This window comes from Chlorocebus sabaeus, chromosome 9, assembly GCF_047675955.1.
Source record: "Chlorocebus sabaeus isolate Y175 chromosome 9, mChlSab1.0.hap1, whole genome shotgun sequence".
Lineage (NCBI taxonomy): Eukaryota > Metazoa > Chordata > Mammalia > Primates > Cercopithecidae > Chlorocebus > Chlorocebus sabaeus.
Window position 1 is genome coordinate 102928874 of NC_132912.1, and position 20457 is coordinate 102949330.

The 20457-nt window shown below is 38.2% G+C and overlaps 1 protein-coding gene across 2 annotated transcripts in view; it reads right to left on the reverse strand.

The window, feature by feature from the left end:
• CHUK (component of inhibitor of nuclear factor kappa B kinase complex) overlaps positions 1-20457 on the reverse strand; it is a 43981-nt gene that overhangs the window by 16461 nt on the left and 7063 nt on the right. For both annotated transcript variants that reach the window (XM_007963832.3, XM_007963830.3), the window contains exons 4-13: positions 19768-19837; positions 17597-17685; positions 16276-16365; positions 16014-16138; positions 15719-15826; positions 14994-15129; positions 6623-6817; positions 4253-4355; positions 878-1001; positions 299-450 (exon numbers count right to left, since the gene is read on the reverse strand). In XM_007963832.3, the coding sequence (XP_007962023.1) occupies positions 299-450; positions 878-1001; positions 4253-4355; positions 6623-6817; positions 14994-15129; positions 15719-15826; positions 16014-16138; positions 16276-16365; positions 17597-17685; positions 19768-19837 (1192 nt within the window). The remainder of the gene's footprint in view (positions 1-298; positions 451-877; positions 1002-4252; positions 4356-6622; positions 6818-14993; positions 15130-15718; positions 15827-16013; positions 16139-16275; positions 16366-17596; positions 17686-19767; positions 19838-20457) is intronic.

Genomic DNA, 20457 nt, shown 5'->3' on the forward strand with positions numbered 1-20457 from the left:
AGTCCAGATTTTGTATTTATTTTTAAATTATGTTTGAAATTCAAGATTATTAAATTGCTTCTGTATTTTTTTGGAACTAAATAATTTCAGCCCAATTGTGAAACTAAATTGCTCAACTAAGCAAATTTTTAAAAAGAGGTAACATTCAAAACAAACATGGTTTATGGTAATCTAAGTTGTCCTGTCTCCTGTTCTAATGTGAAGGTAAGTAAAACAACTGGCTGAGTTAAGAAGGCAAAACAACAGATGGCTTCAAGAAACCAGATATTCCTTTGAAATATATTACTCAGACACTTACATATCCCATACGTCATCTGCTCGCTGTATCTCTCCAAGTCAAGCTGAATGCTTTTGTGAAAAAACTCCAATTTAGCTTTCAGTTGTTGTGATGCTGAGATCAAAGTGTTCTTCATTTTTGTTAAGTTAGCATTATATCTAAGAAGACTTAACCTAAACCATAGCAAAAAAAAAAAGAAAAAAGAAAAAAGATATTATCAGGATTCAGCATTCAGAAACATTGAACAATAATTTAAAAACATAAACTGCCACAAAGCCAAAGCCTAAGTTTCTATTATCAATCTATGAGAAATAACTGATCTCTAGAATCTGATCTCTAAAGACTTCCTGCCTATAATATTCTGTGATAAACAATCTTTTTGTACTAGGACCATATGGGAATTATTACCCTCAAGTCATTATAATAGAATGGTCTCAGTCCATTAGTGAGAATTCTACAAGTTTAATCAGAACATTACACTTCAAATTGGCCCAGTATGTTACTATTACATGAAATATTGATTAGTGAAAACCAGCAAGATTAATTCTTGAGTATATGATGCACATTGCATTGTGCTTATAAACAACAGAATCCACTTACATTGCTGCCCTTTGTCCCTGAAAGAGCCTGCTGTAGTCTTCTTTTAGTCCAGACACATAGTGCACTGCTTCAGCCCACACTTTACGCAGTTGTATAATTGGAAGCTGTATTTTGCTGTCCTGTACTATATACAAGAAGATGAGAAAAGGGGCAAGGGAGTTAGTTACTTTTGAGGATTTTAGAGTTGATTTATTGTTCTCTGTGATTTCCTGTCTACAAAAACAGGATTCCCATAGATGCTAGAAACTGATGCTAAAAGAGCCACTTGTTTCCATTTAATTCAGTTCAATATACATTTACAGAGCACCTGCAATACATAAGCCATGCTACAGATACAAGGGGGAAAAAAAAATGAATGACATAATCACTACACTCACAGAGCCTGAGATTATTCCTGTATCTGTCTTTTTTGTTTGCTTTTCTGCAACCTGGAATACTCTTTTTCTCTCTGCTAATCCAAATTATTTCTTTCAAGTTCTAAATCAAGTCCCATCTCCTCTGGGTCTTTCCTACCTCTAAATAATAAATTTCATATCCTGGACCAACAATCCAGCATTAAGAATACACACAAGAGTCAGGTGTGATGGCTCACGCCTGTAATCCCAGCACTTTGGGAGGCCAAGGTGGGCGGATCCCTTGAGGTCAGGAGTTCAAGACCAGCCTGGCCAACATAGTGAAACCCTGTCTTTACTAAAAATATAAAAATTAGCTGGGTGTAGTGATGCACATCTACAGTCCCAGCTACTCAAGAGGCTGAGGCAAAAGAATCGCTTGAACCCAGGAGGTGGATGTTACAGTGAGCCAAGATCATACCACTGTACTCCAGCCTGGGTGACAGAGTGAGACTCTACCTCAAAAAAAAGGAAAAAAAAAGAAAACACAGATGGTAAATGGCAGTTTAATAAAATATGCTTTCTTCAATGCCAGACTTTAAAAAGTTAGATATCTATTTGTGATTTTTATCTTACCCATTCTTTGGTAAAGGGAATGCTACTTTTCTAAAACCATGTGTTAAGTTCAATGAAATTCTATTTTAACATACGGAATTCTCCAACACTGAAACAGATTCATATTGTAAGGCAGCAAGTATATTCTCTGTTACTTTTTTCTAATGAAAACTTCAGAGAAAGGTTAGGCAAAACTTGCTACACTAGTGTTCCTACGAGAAAACACATCATCTGAAGCAGACTTTAAATAAATTAAGCTATATAAATGAAAAAATATTTGCCTCCCTTAATAATTATTAATATTCTCAATTAACCTTTCTCCTATTGTATACCCAAACTTCTACCTGTGGCTTCCTACAACAGACCAAAAAAAAAAAAAAAAAAAAAAAAATCAAACTTTTTAAACAAAATAAAACAAAAACAACTCATTGATGGGGGCATGTAAAAGAGGTACAGGAGCCCACTGAAAGAGCTCCAAATGGCCAAAGCTGGAACAATCTGAGCAACAGAATAAACTAGTATTGGATTATAATATAAAGTATTTTTAAAAATCCATTAATCCATACTAATATAAATAAATGACTGAAATTAATAAATGGGAGAGCAAGGACAAATCTCCTATGCAGAAGAATTCCAAATAAATTATGTAGATACTCTATCTTAAAAGAGCAGAACATAACTCCCTCTTTTTTTTTTTTTTTTTTTGAGACAGGGTCTCGCTCTGTCACCCTGGCTGGAATGTAGTGGCATGATCTCAATTCACTGCAATCTTACTTCCGTGACCTTTCTCTCAAAAACCCACTGCCCCAGTCTAATCATGAAGAAAAAAAAAAAAAAAGGCCAGGCACGGTGCCTCATGCCTGTAATGTCAGGACTTTGGGAGACCAAGGCAGGCGGATCACCTGAGGTCAGGGGTTCGAAACCAGCCTGGCCAACATGGCAAAACCCTGTCTCTACTAAAAATACAAAAATTAGCTGGGCATGGTGGTGCGTGCCTGTAATCCCAGCTACTCGGGAGGCTGAGATAGGAGAATCGCTTGTACCCGGGAGGTGGAGGTTGCAGTGAGCCAAGATTGCACCACTGTACTCCAGCCTAGGTGACAAGAGCGAAACTCCGTCTCAAAAAAAAAAAAAGACAAATTTCAGCAGAGGGACATCTTACAAAATACTTGACTAGTATTCCTTAGAACTGTCAAGGTCATCAAAAACAAGGACTATTTGAAGTCTGAGAAAATGTCACAGCAAAGAGGAGCTAAAGAGACATGACAACTAAATATAATGTATCCTAGATGAGATCTTAGAACAGAAAAAGGATATTAGGTAAAAATGAAGGAAATGTGAATAATGTATGGGTTTCAATTAATAATATATGGGTTCATTAAATGTAACAAATGCATCATACTAATGTAAAATAGATTTTTTTAACTTTTTAATATTTTTTAATATTTTATGTTTTTTATTTATTTTTTTGAGAAAGGGTCTCACTCTGTCGCCCAGGGTGAAATGCAGTGGTGTGACATTGGCTCACTGCAACCTCCACCTCCCAGGTAAAATGTTAACAATAGGAAAAACTACATGCGCGAGTGAGGGGAGTTATATGAAAACTCTGTACTATATGCCCAATTTTTTGGCAAATCTAAAACCATTCTTTAAAAAAAAAAGTTCATTAGTAAAATAGTAATAATAAAGTCTGGGGCAAGGGGAGTTGACTGAAAAGAGACATGAGGGAACTTTCTGAGGTGAAGGAAATGATCTACATCATGACTGTGGTGTGGATTACACAAGTATATAAATTTGTCAAAAGTTATCAAAATATATGATCTGTGAATTTCATGCTACATAAATTTCACTCTATGTAAACTGCCTCAATTTAAAAGAAAATTTCAAAAGAAAACTAATAAAAAGATTTTTTTTAAAAGTAAGATTACATATATTTCAGCCCCTCTGCTCAATTTTGTTGTTGATTTTGTAATTTTGTGCTTTATTTTATTTGGGTAGACATACAGTGATCAAACACTTAACTTGTTCAAAAGAAAAGAATAATTTTCACATGATAAATTAAAACATTTGAACATCAAGCAGTATTCACAGGAAAAATGAAATAAATACTTTAACATGCTTAGACAATGAAGAGACAATTAAAAAGTAGGTTTAACTAACAGTGAAGTTTCATTCTCCTGTGAGAGTCCCATCCTCAAGAAAGTAAATCTTCTCTTAAATGAATGATCTGGTGGAGATTTAATATCTATCTCTTCACCTTCCAAACTATATAAATCAATTTTTCAGAATTCTCATATAACTCCATATAGAAACTTCAAGTATGAGATACAGAACACAACATCGAAAGTCCATTTCTACTAATCATACTGAGAGTTAAAGTTAAATTAATTCATGTTTAAAGCTCAGCTGCTAAACGGACTGGACTTACCAATATAATTTACACAATCAGATAAACTTCTGGAAGCAAATGGCCCTTCATACACAGTTTTACTTTTATCAAACAAATAAACCATATAGCTATCACAGCCTCTCTGAAAAAGAAACAAACAATTAAAATCCTGCTCAAGGATCTTTGAAAATCCTAGGTTTTCTAAATACTTATGCACCAGATTTTCTACTTTGAAATGCAAATAATCAAAGTCAATGTGTATTAGCATATCTCTTACAAATAACAGAGTCCATATTTTTGTTGAGGAAAAAGACCCAAACTTTTGTATGGGCTAAAGTAAACAATCACCAAAACCCAAAGAACAAATGCAAAAAGATATATACAGTGAAAAAACTATTCAGTAATCAAAAGGAATGAAGTACTGAAACATGCTACAACATGCATGGACTTCAAAAATACAAGGCAAGTAAAAAAAGTCAGACAGGAGACTATATATTACATAATTTCATTTATATGGAATGTTCAGAAAAGGTAAACTTTTGGAGATAAAAAATAGATTCCTGGTTGCCTGGGGTGGGCAGAATGGAGATTAACAGTTAATGGACTGTTAATGGAAACGTTTTTAAGCTGGTTTATGGTGATAGCTGCAAAATTTGGTAAATTTACTTTAAAAAAAATCACTGCAATTGAGCATCAAGTCAGTGACAAGTTAATAAAAAAGAAACAAAAAATCACTATATTGTACACCTTAAATGAGAACTAACGTGATAATTAATATGCCTCAATAAAGTCATAAAAAGAAAAATGGGGAAAAAAGTCATGACCAGTCGTATTTTACCACCCATCCATCCTTTGGCAGGACCTATGAGACTGCTGGTCTCACAGTAGTTTCAGGGTACTGGACTTCAAATACGAAAAGAAATTTTTTTGTTTGAGACAGGGTCTTGCTCTGTCACCCAGGCTGGAGTGCAGTGGCGTGATCATGGCTCATTGCAGCCTCAACCTCCCTAGACTCAAGTGATTCTCCCACCTCAGCCTCCCAAGTAGCTAAGACTACAGGGGTGCACCATCAAACCCCGCTAATTTTTGTAGTTTTTGTACAGACAGGGCTTCACCATGTTGCTCAGGCAGGTCTCGAACTCCTGAACTCAAGCAATCCACTCACCTTGGGTTCCCAAAGTCCTGGGATTACAGGCATGTGCCACTGCACCAAGCCAAGAAGGAATAATAAGTGGGAGTGTGGCAGGCCAGGTCTCACTAACACAGGCCTCCATAACAACTGTTTCAGCACTGAGTGGTGAAGTTAAATACTAAAAGATTTGAAAGAGCAGCCGGGCACAGTGGCTCACGCCTGTAATCCCAGCACTTAGGGAGGCCGAGGTGGGTCGATCACCTGAGGTCGGTCAGGAGTGGTGAAACCCCGTCTCTACCAAAGATACAGAAAACTAGCTGGGCATGGTGTCGGGCGCCTATAATCCCAGCTACTTGGGAGGCTGTGGCAGGGAGAATCACTTGAACCCAGGAGGCGGAGGTTGCAGTGAGCTGAGATTGTGCCATTGCACTTCAGCCTGGGCAACAGGGCAAGACTATCTCAAAAAAAAAAAAAAAAAAACTGGAAGAGCCAGTGCCCTTACACAAAGGCTGAAATGTAACCAAAGCCTACCAAGAGTTCCACCCAGGCCCTTCCTGGGGCTAAAAGCAAAATAATGAAGGAATTCTTAATAGGACCCATTTACGATTAAATGTTTTATTGGGGGTCTGAAGAAACCCCTCAGGCTTCCACAAACAAGTTTATTGGAGGTCTGTAGGAACTCCTCAAACCTCTGTGATTTAATAGGAGACAAGATAAGGGCAATCACCCCAGCACCTGGACCCATTTAGAGTAAATAAATTTACTGAGGCTCCAGAGGAATGTCTTCAAGACTCAGACCTTAGTTACAGATTAAAGTAATCATTTATGTTTTTAGATAAGAATGCAAACTTACACATAGACATATAGCTTAGAGGATATATAAACTCTGGGAAAACTCTCTAATTTTGAGTTGGTCTGGCGATAATTTCCAGGCCTTCTACCTGTAACTGGTTACTGAAATAAAAACTCCCTCCTCTCCCAGTTCATCTGCATCTCGTTATTGGGCCGAGAGAGTAAGCAGCCTGACCCTCAGTTTGGTCTGGGTACAGGAGCAGAAAACTGGCACCAAAGAAAAAGTCTTGCAAAGTTCAAAACAACAAATGTTTCATTTCTATCCTGTTCACCTTGCAAAGCAATGATAAGAGTTGGGAGTAGGACAAAACCAAAACAGAATGTGCTCCCCAGACCAAGGAATTCCAAGTATGCATAAAAATTGCAGGGCATGCAATCCCTCTAGATTTCATATACTCTAGGGATATTATAATTAATTTTCTTACAACTCCATCTAGAACACATTGAGAGGCTGGTTTCCGAGGATCCAGAGAAATTCCTGTCTCTGAAAGAAGTTCTTGAGAACCAGTATTTATTCCAGTTTCACGCTCAATACGAGACTGTAGTGAATGAAGACTTTCATCAGGTGGTAACAGAAAAGAAATTATCTTTGCAGAAGTCATATTTAGGATGTGTACTATCTGTATAAATAAGATAAAAAGGTAAATTTATTGATCATTTGCTACACAAAAGATTCACTGCCAGATACTAAAAGGTGAATATCAACAACAGGCATTATTTCTACATTAAACAAGGTTCACTCATTCTCCAAAGTGAGATCTCCTTTTATAATTATAAAATGACATTCTGAAAACTGAACAATTTCCTTTTCTACAATAGATGTTAGTTCCAACAATAAAATTTCAAAGTTATAGGGATGCACAAAATGAATAAATAAAAATCCCAATTTGAAAGAACAGTTATTTATTTTGAAAAAAACATTATCATAGACCTAAAAGGAAACATTCCAATTCATGAAGTGCCTAACAGAAGACAACCACTGGAGTAAACCACTTTCTTTCTTTCTTTATTTTTTTTGAGACAGAATCTTGCTCTGTTGCCCAGGCTGGAGTGCAGTGGCGCGATCTCGGCTCACTGCAAGCTCCACCTCCTGGGTTCCCGCCATTCTCCCACCTCAGCCTCCCCAGTAGCTGGGACTACAGTTGCCCACCACCACACCCAGCTAGTATTTTGTATTTTTTAGTGGAGACGGGGTTTCACCGTGTTAGCCAGGATGGTCTCGATCTGACCTCGTGATCCGCCCGCCTCGGCCTCCCAAAGTGCCGGGATTACAGGCGTGAGCCACCGCACCCGACTGGTAAACCACTTTCACATAACATCCCCAATAATTAGATCTTTTAATCTCCATTTTAAACAGAGAAAGAAACCAGAGTTCTAAGTTAAATAACTTGTTAGGGATCACACAGCTAATAACTGGTAGAGCTTGGATCTTAACTCTTTTTGTGTCTGGCTACTTTGTGCTGCCTTAAGAAATCATCTGATAGAAAAACTAGGTCTCTCTTTAAACAGGAAAAAGCATTGTTATGCGTGGTGAGTTACCTTTTTATAAGGCAACCTAACCCCAGAGCAGCAACCTGCCTAAGGGCCCAAAATCAAACAAGAACAGTTTTATCACTCTCTCCTAAAGCCCCAGTAAAAGTAACCTGATACAGGCCAAGTGAGTCAGGTGGGGCTCTGCCCATGTAAGTGCTGACCGCAACAGAGTTGGACTTCAGTCTTTTGAAAAGAACATGATTTTAAATTCTCTTCCTTCCAGTGTCCTTAGAAAAGCCATACAAAATTAATGCCTACATTTCTCCATGCCTTACATTGACTAGTATATGCAAATGATTAAAATTCTCTCAGCTAAAAATCCTTACTACAAAGGTGGGCATTAATCCAAGGCCACTATTATTTCTTTTTTTCCCTTTAAAACACAAATTTGAATTGATGTTTTCAAAGACACAAAACTATAGACAACAGTATAATACGTCCCCTCCCAACCCTGTGAATGCCTCACCTAGTTTCAACCATCATTTACATAGAGCCTATCTTGTTTCATCTGTCATAGCCCTCTCCTGATTTATTGCTTTATCTTTTAAATATTTTATTTTGTGACAATTTAATTTTTTTGACATATAAAAATGTTATATATTTGAGATATACAACTTGATGTTTTGATATACATTGTGAAATTATCACATTGCAGCTAATTAATATATCTGTCACCTCTTCATAGTTGTCATTTTTGTACATTTTTCTTTTGCTGCCATGTTTGGACCTTTTGATGAACATCTCTACATACACCTCCCCACTCCCGTCCCTGCAGCCCCTGGCAACTATGATGCTACTGTCTGCTTCTATTAAGTTTAACTATTATAGATTCCACATGTAAGTGAGATCATGCAGTATTTCTCTTTCTGTGTCTTGCTTATTTTACTTAGCATGTCCTCCAGGTTCATCCACATTGTCCTAAATGGCAGAATTTCCTTCTTTTTCTTAAGGCTGTATACTATTCCACTGTGTATATATGCCACCTTTTCCCTATCTATTCATCTGTCAAAGGACATTTAGGCTATTTCCGTATCTTGACTATTGTGAATAATGCTGCGATGAACATGGGAGTGCAAATATCTCTTCACAAGCCTGCTTTAAAATCCTTTGGATAGATACCGAGAAGTGAGATTATTAAATCTTACAGTTTTTTTTTTTTTTTTTTTTTTTTTTGAGACAGAGTCTTGCTGTGTCACGCAGGCTGGTGTGCAGTGGCATGATCTCAGCTCACTACAACTTCCACCTCCTGGGTTCAAGCAATTATCCTGCCTCAGCCTACTGAGTAGCTGGGATTACAGATGTGCACCACCATGCCCAGCTAATTTTTGTAATTTTAGTGGAGACGGGGTTTCCGCATGTTGCCCAGGCTGGTCTCAAACTCCTGACCTCACATGATCCACCTGTCTCAGCCTCCCAAAGTGCTGGGATTACAGGTGTCAGCCACTACACCTGGCCAGTAGTCCTATTTTTAATTTTGAGGAACTTTTATACTGTTTCCCAAGTATAATATAATAATTTACATTCCCACTAACAGTGTAGAAGGCATTTCTTTTTTCCCACATCCTAACTCTTACCTTTTTTCTTTTGCATAATAGCCATCCCAACAGGTGGGGGGTGCTACCTTAGTGTGGTTTTGATTTGCATCTCCCTGATGCTAAGAGTTGTTGAGCACCTTTTCATATGTTTGTTGGCCATCTGAATTTCTTCTTCTGAGAAGTGTCTAATTTAGGTCCTTTGCACATTTTTAAATTGGGTTATTTACATTTTTGGTATTGAGTTGCATGAGTTTCTTATAAATTTAGGATATTAATTTCTTATTAGATGTATGTATGTATGTATCTTTTCCCAATCCACGGGTTGCTTTTTCATTTTGTTAATTGCTTCCTTTGCTGTACAGTTTTTAGTTTAAAGGCCCACTATTATTTCCACTTACAAATCCTAACACAGATGCCCAAATAAGTGGTGCTACAGAAATACTAAACTGAGACTGGGCATGGCGGCTCACGCCTGTAATCCCAGCACTTTGGGATTACAAAACAAGTGGATCACTTGAGGTCAGGAGTTCAAGACCAGCCTGGCCAACATGGTGAAACCTCGTCTCTACTAAAAATACAAAAATTAGCTAGGCTTGGTGGCACAATGCCTATAATCCCAGTTACTCAGAAGGCTGAGGCAGGAGAATTGCCTGAACCTGGGAGATCAAGGCTACAGTGAGCCGAGATTGCGCCACTGCACTTCAGGCGACAGAGTGAGACTCCGTCTCAAAAAGAAAAAAAAAAGAAAGAGAAAGAAAAAAGAAAGAAAGGGATACTGAATATTCCCAACACAAAGAAATGATGTTTGAGATGATGGATATGCTAATTACCCTAATCTAATCACTACACAGTATATGTATTGAAACATCACTATTTACCCCATGAATATGTACAATTATTAGTCAATTTAAAAAATTAGGCCGGGTGCAGTGGCTCACACCTGTAATCCCAGCCCTTTGGGAGGCCAAGACAGGTGGATCACTTGAGGACAGGAGTTCGAGACCATCCTGGCCAACATGGTGAAAACCTGTCTCTACCAAAAATACAAAAAAATTAGTCAGCTATGATGGCACACACCTGTAATTCCAACTGTGTGGGAGGCTGAGGCACGAGAGAATCACTTGAGTCTGGGAGGTGAAGGCTGGAGTGAGTGGAGATCGTACCATGGTACTCCAGCCTGGGTGACAGTACAAAACTCTATCTCAAAAAAACAAAACAAACAAAAAAAACTTAAAAGCATATTAACAATTTTGTTTGTTTTTGACACAGAGTCTCTCTCTGTTGCCCAGGCTGGAGTGCAGTGTTGCGATCTCGTCTCACTGCGGCCTCCACCTCCCAGGTTTAAGCAACTCTCCTGCCTCAGCCTCCCGAGTAGCTGGGATTACAGGCATGCACCACCATCCCTGGCTAATTTTTGTATTTTTAGTAGAGATGGGGTTTCACTATGTTGGCCAGGCTAGTCTTGAACTCCTGACCTCAAGTGATCCGCCTGACTCCGCCTCCCAAAGTGCTGGGATTATAGGCATGAGCCACTGCACCTGTATTAACAAAATTTTTAAAAAGAAATACCAAACTGTTTTTATAACCGGAAGTTGATCCTTTTCATGTGAATTCCAAATGTCACAACATGATTGCCAGTATTTCTCTTATTAAGAGACTTCTCTTTAATATAAATCTTTTATGCTTAAAAGGGGAGTAGGGAAATCTTCAAAACTGATATGGATTTACAATACAATTATACTACCTGAGACTTCCCATGCCTTCCCAGTTTAGGCATATTTCACACTATGACAGCTGCCATTTATAGCAATAGCAGAAACTTAGGATGAAAAATCCTATAATGGATATCTACTTTTACACAGGATATTAGGATATGTCATCATGGCATCCCACTACCAAAGCTCCAGGCCAGAAGGGAGCAAAAGAAAAAAGAGGAAATACAACCTAAATTTATCTTTTTGTTCACTATAATATTTAATGAGTACCTACTATTGGTAGGTACATACTGTTGATACATAATATTAAATGTGTTGTGGTGGTAGTAGTGGGTATACAAACTGAGTACCTGATGATCCTTGCCCTCCATAGTTATAGTCAAACAGAAGGTATTAAGATATACTAAGAGAACTAAAGTACCAGGCAAAATGTGATAGGTGTTATAATCAGCATAAAGTATCATACACTTGGCAGTAGGAAGCAGGCACTTCATAAAGGAGGCACTACTTGAGCTAAACTTTGAAATGAAAGAAAGACTGAAATGGGAAAGGACTGAAAAATAAGTTCCTTTAGGCAGAAAACAAGGCAAGCAGAAGCAGAAAAGTAGAAAGGGATGGGCATAATCAGAGAATACAATTAATCCAGTTCAAATGTACCTAAAATGATGCTCTCTCGGGGCATTAGTAAGAGGTAAGTCCGAAAGTATAAACTGATATGAAACCAAGATAGGTTCTGAGTACCAATGAAAGGGTCTGAACTTTATTCAATAAGTGAAAGAGAACTATGCAAGCCTTTCTAAATTGAGAACCTGGCAAGCTCAAAATTATTAAGATATTCAAAAGAGAAATTTACAAAATAATTGGATATATCGATTGAAGAGAAAGGAAGAGCCAAGACAGCCAAAGTTTCCCATCTGGGTAACTGAAAAGGTGACAATGCAAATAAGAGGTGTAGGAAATCTACAGAGGTAGATTTAATGGGGCCAGGTGCAGTGGCTCATGCCTGTAATCCCAGCACTTTGGAAGGCCAAGGTGGGAGGATCACCTGAGGTCAGGGTGTCAAGACCAGCCTGGTCAACATGGTGGAACCCCATCTCTACTAAAAATATAAAAATCAGCCAGACATGGTGGCGGGCACCTGTAATCCCAGCTACTCAGGAGGCTGAGGCAGGAGAATCGCTTGAACCCAGGAGGTGTAGGTTGCAGTGAGCTGAGATCGTGAGGCACAGTGAGGCTCCATCTCAAAAACAAACAAAAAAAAAGAAATAAATTTAATGGATAGAACAAATATGTTCAGTTTTTAATAAATTAAGTCTTAAGTGCTAGTGGAACAACCAGATAGTTATACAGTTATACGACAGTTATAAGTCCTTGGTGGAAATGTCTAAGCTATGGAGAGAAATAACTTTAGGAGTTATCCGTGTGCAGTTTATAGATAAAGCTATACAGTTGAAGAAACTGCCTAATTAAAAAAAGGAAATGTAATGGAAAAAGAACCAAGAAGAGACTCAGAATACAGTTACATTTAGGGGCATGAAAGAGGAGGCAAAGAAAAAAATAATTAAATGTTGCTGTTTCACCATTATTTTTAGTGGTAGGTTCAGTACACTTTTTCCAACTCTTCAACATATTTAAAGATTTTTATAATAAACAGTTGAAAAATATGCATACAATCAGACTTGCTAAGCTGTTTTTTCAAAAGGGAAATAGTAACTGTTTTGTTGCTTCCTTTTTTAAGTGAAAATCAAACAGACATCATTCCTTTCTTGTACAATATATATAAACATTTTAGGAAAATGTCCTACAGTAACACCAAGCTGTTTTGTAGTTCATACTTCTGTACTTTTGCTCATGATGCTCTGCTGCCTATAAATCTATCCCACCCCCACCCTTTTCCTAAAAAATCTCATTCTTCAAAATTCAGTCCTATTATCATGTCTAACAAGCATCCTTGAAGCTTCTTGAACTACTATAACTAGTACCCTATATATACCTTACTCTGTATAACCTCATAATAATATTGGTTCTTTGAGGAAGATATTACTGTCCTTGAGATAGACAGACAACATTTGCTCAGGTTCACAGACAGGTAAATAGTGGTGCTGCAAACTGAATTCAAGTCTGTAAACTACAAACTCCATAATGTGGAATCTTTCCCCATGCCCTATAACAAGAGGCTCACAGATGCCCTTCAAAGCAGAAATGATGCTATAATTCCTATGACGAGTATGAAACAAATAAGAGAGGTGATTCATTCACAACCGAAATGTTTCAGAGGCAACACAGAACTAAAGCCCTGCTTTCCTAACGCACTAAGGGGTAATTTATTCTTTGGCACTGTAGAAGGAAACCAAATCAAGAAGAAGCTAGGTATCTTTTCAGTGTTAGCCAAGAATGACATCCACATGGCCTCAAGTTTCTATTTAATAAAGTATGCCAAGATCGGGCACGGTGGCTCACATCTGTAATCCCAGCACTTTGGGAAGTCAACGTAGGAGGATCACTTGAGGCCAGGAGTTCAAAACCAGCCTGGACAACACAGCGAGACCCCATTTCTACCAAAAATTTAAAAATTAGGCAGGAGAGCTGGCGCACACCTGCAGTCCCATTTACTCTGGAGGCTGAGGCAGGAGGATCATGTGAGTTCAGGAGTTCCAGACTAAAGTGAACTATCTCGCCATGTACTCCAACATTAAATGATTATAATTTCTCATTTCAATTTTAGAAACCTGTATACTATAAACTATCAATAAAAATGTAAAGACTATTATGAGAGTTGTTTCTGGGTACACTGCCCAACAGAACTATCTACAGCTCTCATTCATATCAATAAATAATTTACTAAGAACCTGATACATGCCCTGCTCTGTACTGACTGCCATGGTTAGGATGGGTAGGGTGGGTGGTTGTCAATAAAAGTAGTAAAACAATCCCAACATTGAAGAAGAAAACAATCTATATGAAGATGCATGAATGGAAGATGAGAAATAGAGAATATAGCCTTTAAATGACAAATTGTGTGGCAGAGACCATTTAAAGAAAAGTTCTTGAAGACATGCCAGTGTAGGTGAGGAGATACACAGAAATGGATATCATACTAGGCAGAAGGATAGCATCTGTCAAAGCATAAAAGTAGATAATGGGTTTGAGGTATAAGGAGCAGTGATAAGCTGGTCTTGTATGAGGTAAAGGTTAAGAGAGGCAGGTACAAGGCAAAACTTGGTTAGGGAAAGCCCCCCAAAAAAGCCAAGCAGATCAGTTTACACTTGACTTGTTAAAAAAAAAAAGAACTATATTAGGTTCTTGGGCAGAAGAATAAAAAAGCATTTTCAGAAGATGAGATAGGTAGTACATATTGAATTAACTATAGGTTAGGGAGTAAGTGCAGAACCATGAAAGGCAGATAGGAACCTTCCTTACCAAATCAAATCCAGTATGACTAGACATAAATGAATGAGGATAATGGCAACAACATGGGAAAAGGAAAATTAAAAAGTTGCTTCAAAGGAGTAATCAACAAAGACCACAGAGAAGCAAACTGAGACAGCTTGCTAAAGAAATTTTTTTTAAAAATCAGCTCTAAGAATATAATTTTCTTTTTTCAAATACGCATCAGCGCTGGACGCAGTGGCTCACGCCTGTAATCCCACTTTGGAAGACCAAGGCGGGCGGATCACCTGAGGTCAGGAGTTCAAGACCAGCCTGGACAAGGTGGTGAAACCCTATCTCTACTAAATATACAAAAATTAGCTGGGTGTGGTGGCATGCACCTGTAGTCCCAGCTACTTGGGAGGCTGAGGCAAAAGAATTGCTTGAACCTGGGAGGTGAAGGTTGCAGTGGGCTTAAAACATGCCACCGCACTCCAGCCTAGGTGACAGAGCGAGACCCTGTCTCAAAATAAATAAATAAGTAAGCAACAGGAAAAGATTATTAAACTATATTTATGCTAATTTTCCAAATAAACTTGTTAATTTCAATGCTGGTCTTATGCAGTAGACCCATTAAGACTAACCTTCAAATTCAAAATGTGATCCATTAGTACAAAACATCTCGGCTGCTTCAAAGTAAGGTCAACAGGTCCTCCTCTCTGCTGAGGGTCCCAATTCAACATCAACTGTAGCCAGTTTTCCATGGGTTCTACTATTAAACTAGAAAACATATAAAATAGGGTGAAAAGCAAATCATTATGTTCCAATTTCCCTTTATACTGTTAGAAAAGTAATTTTGTAGGTTGTCCACTTTCTTTCCCACATCACTTGTCTATACCATTTCATAACTTACTTTCAAATTCATGAAATGACAGGGAACAAACTTTTTTCCATCAAAAACTACTCAAAACTCCACGTTAGTTACTGACAACTCCAACGGATGAGTCCAAATCCATTCTGCAAAGAACCCATTTCCTTCATTATCCTAAGAACCTTCTTTAGGACCTATGTCAATCAGTTAAATGGCAGTTCTTGTTTCCACTAGATCTGTGCTGTCCGATATGGTAGCCACTAGTCAGTCCCAAATGGCTATTTACATTTAGTATTTATTCAAAATTCAGTTACCTAGCCAAACTAGCTACCTGTCAAGGAGTCAATAGCCTCATGTGGCAAACAGAGATATAGAAGGTTTCTACATCATCACAGAAAGTTCTACTGGATAATGCAACTTGAAACAGAAAACTACTCTACTGTTCCTTTACAACCCTGGAGAAACTGAGGCAAACTTCCTTAACTAAAATATACTTACCTACAAAGGCTATTTGGTTGAGGTAAATGGCTACTAAACCGAACTTCTCCTGACATCTCTTCACATGCAAATATACACTTTGGATCCTTCTTCTTAATCTTCTCATGCCTATAAAATCAAAAGCTACCTCAGCTGACAAAGTGATTCTCACAAATACTCTTAAGATTTCTTGCCATTTAATTATATTCAATTGTATATTTCAAAGGCAATTAAACAAAGAAAGAAAAAGAAAAGCAGACAAATGAAAATATTTCCATTCCCATTAAGCATGCCCAAGTTCTCATCCATTTCTTACCAGGTAAATGGCTGCAGATGATGCAAAAAAGGCCTATATCCAGCAATACATTCAAATACCATGGTCCCAAAGCTCCAATAATCAACAGTGGCTGTGTAAGGCTTATTCTCAAAGAGCTCTGGGGCCTTCAAAAGAGAAAATGTTTTAAACACCAACACTGTATGGGAAAAACTACTTTATTTTTGAACTACTATATTCATGATCTTCAGAAATAAGAGAATCCTACACACACTTAAATTCAAAGAAACAATACAGGCCTCACCAGATACTGCAGTGTTCCCACAAAAGATGTACACAGACTTCCTTGATCAACATCTTTGGCATATCCCAGATCAATTATTTTATGTATTATCTGAAAAATAATAAGACAGATTAAGTATTAAATGGTAGAGAAATTTAAAAAGGAAAGACAACAATATCCTTATAAGGCTATAGAGACGGTGGTGGTGAGGAGCTTGGGCTCTGTAATATCACAAAAATATTTCAAGTCTGAGTGCCACCACTTAACTAGGTGTGTGATCTACCAAGTTATTTAACCTCTCTCAGTAATCTAATTGGACGACTAACAGTCCCTACTTCACAGAATTGTTATTAGGATCCAATGAAATAATGAAAGTAAAGAAGGTAATACAGTGCTTGGTACATGGTAAAAATTAAATACAGGTGGGCTATTAATTTTTATTTTGCTATATTCAAAATAAGCTCGATCCATTAAACTGGAAAGTAAAGGCAAGGGTGACTTCCAAACTTGAAGAAGCGTCATACCCCCTTAAGAGTGGATTAAATGTGAGTAAATACTGAGATCTAACTTCAAGAATGTCCTGAAGTCTTTGGATTAAAAAAAAAAAAAAAGCAGAGATATTTGGTGCCAAGCATACACGAAAGGCTCCTAAGAGAAGAAGCATCACTAAGGTTCCAACACCCCCACGAGACCAACAACTATCTTCACTAACTGAAAAGACAGCACACACAACTCAACCCAAGGCGCAGACTCTTGGCTTTTAAGTCTTTACTGGAATGAAATTTGGACGCTGGAAACAAGAAAACTGCTTAAAAGTTACTAATTAAATGAACATTTTAAGAGTCAATTCACAATTTCTGGTTCTTCTCCAGATAACTCATCTAAATTGGGGGAAGGAAAATAAGTTTTAAAAATATACATCCTTTCTTTTTTTCTTAAAGCGAACCCAGGATGTGTGTGTATGTGTTTTGGATGTGCTTCATAAGAATAAAATAGTAAGTGTTAACATATTATGTATTCACTGCCAGTATCTTTGCTAGATACTATGCTGGAAAAACAGACATGAACAAGACAGGTGAAGTCTAGGAGCTGCGTTAAGTATGAAAAATGAAAAAAAAGAAAAAGAAAAAAAAGACAGGTGCAGTTCCTTCTTTAATGGAACCACTGTTTAGCAGAAGGGACAAAAAACTAAACACAAAACTACAGTTCAGTGTGGTAAGGTCTGAAATGGAAAAAGTAAGAGTGTTACAGGTATACAGCAAAGACACCAAAGCTCAAGGACTAACTATATCAGACAGACTATATTCAATAGGCATGAAACATTACTTCAGGTTTCACCTACCTTTCCACCAACGTCCTGAAGAACTATGTTTTCAGGTTTTAGATCTCGATGTATAATTTTGTTTTCATGCAAATATCGAATCCCAGACCCTAAATAAAGTTTAAAATACACTTTGAAGTAACAGAAAGCATTGAGTTAAAAGAAAAATTCACCTCACATTTTGTACAAATCTGCTCTGATGCTCAAGTTTATATGGATCATCGTAACTACACAACTAATATTACAGTAGTTCAGGTTTTCTTCACAGAAAAACGTAACATTAAGCAAATACTACAAAATTATACTATATGTTCATCTAACTCATTAGAATTAACATTAAATAGAAATGCAACAAGCAATTGGGAAAATCCCTGTAACTCTAATAAGCCCCCTTCTCCCACCTAAATCAACCATTTAAACTGGACTTTAGCTCTCATGACCTTGGAAAAGAGGCAAAACCAAAATCTACGCGGAAACAAATTTTTGGTTTTTGAGGTTCCTCCAAAAGTTTAGGTACTGGTTATTTTAGGAATTTTTCTGGAGTCATTCTGATTAAGCAGAGATTTTTCACCCCAAGAGTTGACTTGGCCGGGCGTGGTGGCTCACGCTTGCAATCCCAGCACTTTGGGAGGCCGAGGCGGGCGGATCATGAGGTCAGGAGTTTGAGACTAGCTAGGCCAACACAGTGAAACCCGGTCTCTATTAAAAATACAAAAATTAGCCAGGCATGGTGGCGGGCGCCTGTAATCCCAGCTACTCAGGAGGCTGAGGCAGGAGAATCACTTGAACCTGGGAGGCAGAGCTTGCAGTGAGCTGAGATCGTACCACTGCACTCCAGCCTGGGTGATAGGGCTAGACTCCGTCTCAAAACAAACAAAAAAGAGTTGATTTGAGGACCCATCTCTCAAGGAGATGCAATTCCACTGTAAAAAAAATTACTATGTCAATGGTGTGGGAGGAGTGAAATTGAGTAAGGTCATTTTGCATGATTTTTTTGTCAGCTATTGGAATACCTATTAGATAAAAAAAGGACTCCTAGCCAAAATAAATAAAATATCCTAGTTTGTGTGTGTGTGTGTGTGTGTGTGTGTGTGTGTGTGTGTGTGTATGTGTGTGTGACAAAAGTCTCACTCTGTTGCCCAAGCCGGAGTGCAGTGGCCCAATCTCGGCTCACTGCAACCTCCACCTCCTGGGTTCAAGCAATTCTCCTGCCTCAGCCTCCCGAGTAGCTGCGACTACAGGCATGTGGCATCGTGCCCAACTAATTTTTCTATTTTTATTTTTTTGAGACGGAGTCTCGCTCTGTCGCCCAAGCTGGAGTGCAGTGGCATGATCTCGGCTCACTGCAAGCTCTGCCTCCTGGGTTCACGCCATTCTCCTGCCTCAGCCTCCCAAATAGCTGGGACTACAGGCGCCTGCAACACACCCAGCTAATTTTTTGGATTTTTTAGTAGAGACGGGGTTTCACTGTGTTAGCCAGGATAGTGTCGATCTCCTGACCTTGTGATCTGCCCGCCTCGGCCTCCCAAAGTGCTGGGATTACAGGCATTTTGTATTTTTAGTAGAGATGGAGTTTCACTATGTTGGCCAGGCTGGTCTTGGACTCCCGACCTCGTGATCCGCCCACCTCAGCCTCCCAAAGTGCTGGGATTACAGGCGTGAGCCACCGCACCCTAGGATATAAAAATATCCTGGTTTTAGGCCGGGCGCGGTGGCTCACGCCTGTAATCCCAGCACTTTGGGAGGCGGAGACGGGTGGATCACGAGGTCAGGAGATCGAGACCATCCTGGCTAACACGGTGAAACCCCGTCTCTACTAAATATTACAAAAAACTAGCCGGGCGAGGTGGCGGGTGCCTGTAGTCCCAGCTACTCGGGAGGCTGAGGCAGGAGAATGGCGTGAACCCGGGAGGCGGAGCTTGCAGTGAGCCGAGATCTGGCCACTGCACTCCAGCCTGGGCGACAGAGCAAGACTCCGTCTCAAAAAAAAAAAAAAAAAAAAAAAAAAATATCCTGGTTTTAATTTAGCATCAACAGTAATAGATTTATATGATAACTTCTTATAGATGTTGAAATTCTATAGACTTTGTACAGTGTATCAACAATTCTCCTGAATTCCCAAAAAGGTACAGAATCTTTTATGGATTAAAGGGGCATTACATCACAATAGTATTTTAATACTGATTACATACCTATATCACTTAGTAAAGAAAGTATCTGGCTTTCTTTAAGTCCACAACAATTTTCTGGTTTGTTGAGCAGCTAAAAAAAGAAAGAAACCTAAAAATGTGTTCTGCAAATTGCTGGGCTGTAATAGTGACCACACATTAATTACTATACTCTAAGAGAATATTCAATGAGAAAGTAAGTCATAATAAAATACAAGCGAATACAATTACCAAATCCATACTGACGGCATGTAAATTTCATGATAAGGCTCATAAAAGTAAAAAGAAGCCAAAAGCACTTGAAACTGGAAAAGGCTGACAAATCTCAGGGATATATATATATAAATGGTCATATGGGCACATTTAAAATTAGGTAGAAAAGAAAGATTGCAATACAGAACTTTTTACAAGCACCTTAACCACTGAAAATTTCATCTAATACCACTGCTATAGTCCCATCAAACAGCAACAACAAAAATGCATTTTCTAAATCAGGAGTCAACAAACATTTTCTGTAAGGAACCATATGGTAAATACTTTAGGTTTTGCAAGTCACATAGCCTCTGTTAAACTACTCAATTCTGCAGTCATAAGAAAGCGGCCATAGACAATGTGTAAAGAAATGAATGTGGCTGTGTTCCAATAAAACTATTTACAAAACAGGAAGCAGACCATAGTTTTTCCGATTCTTATTCTAGTTTATTATATTTAATA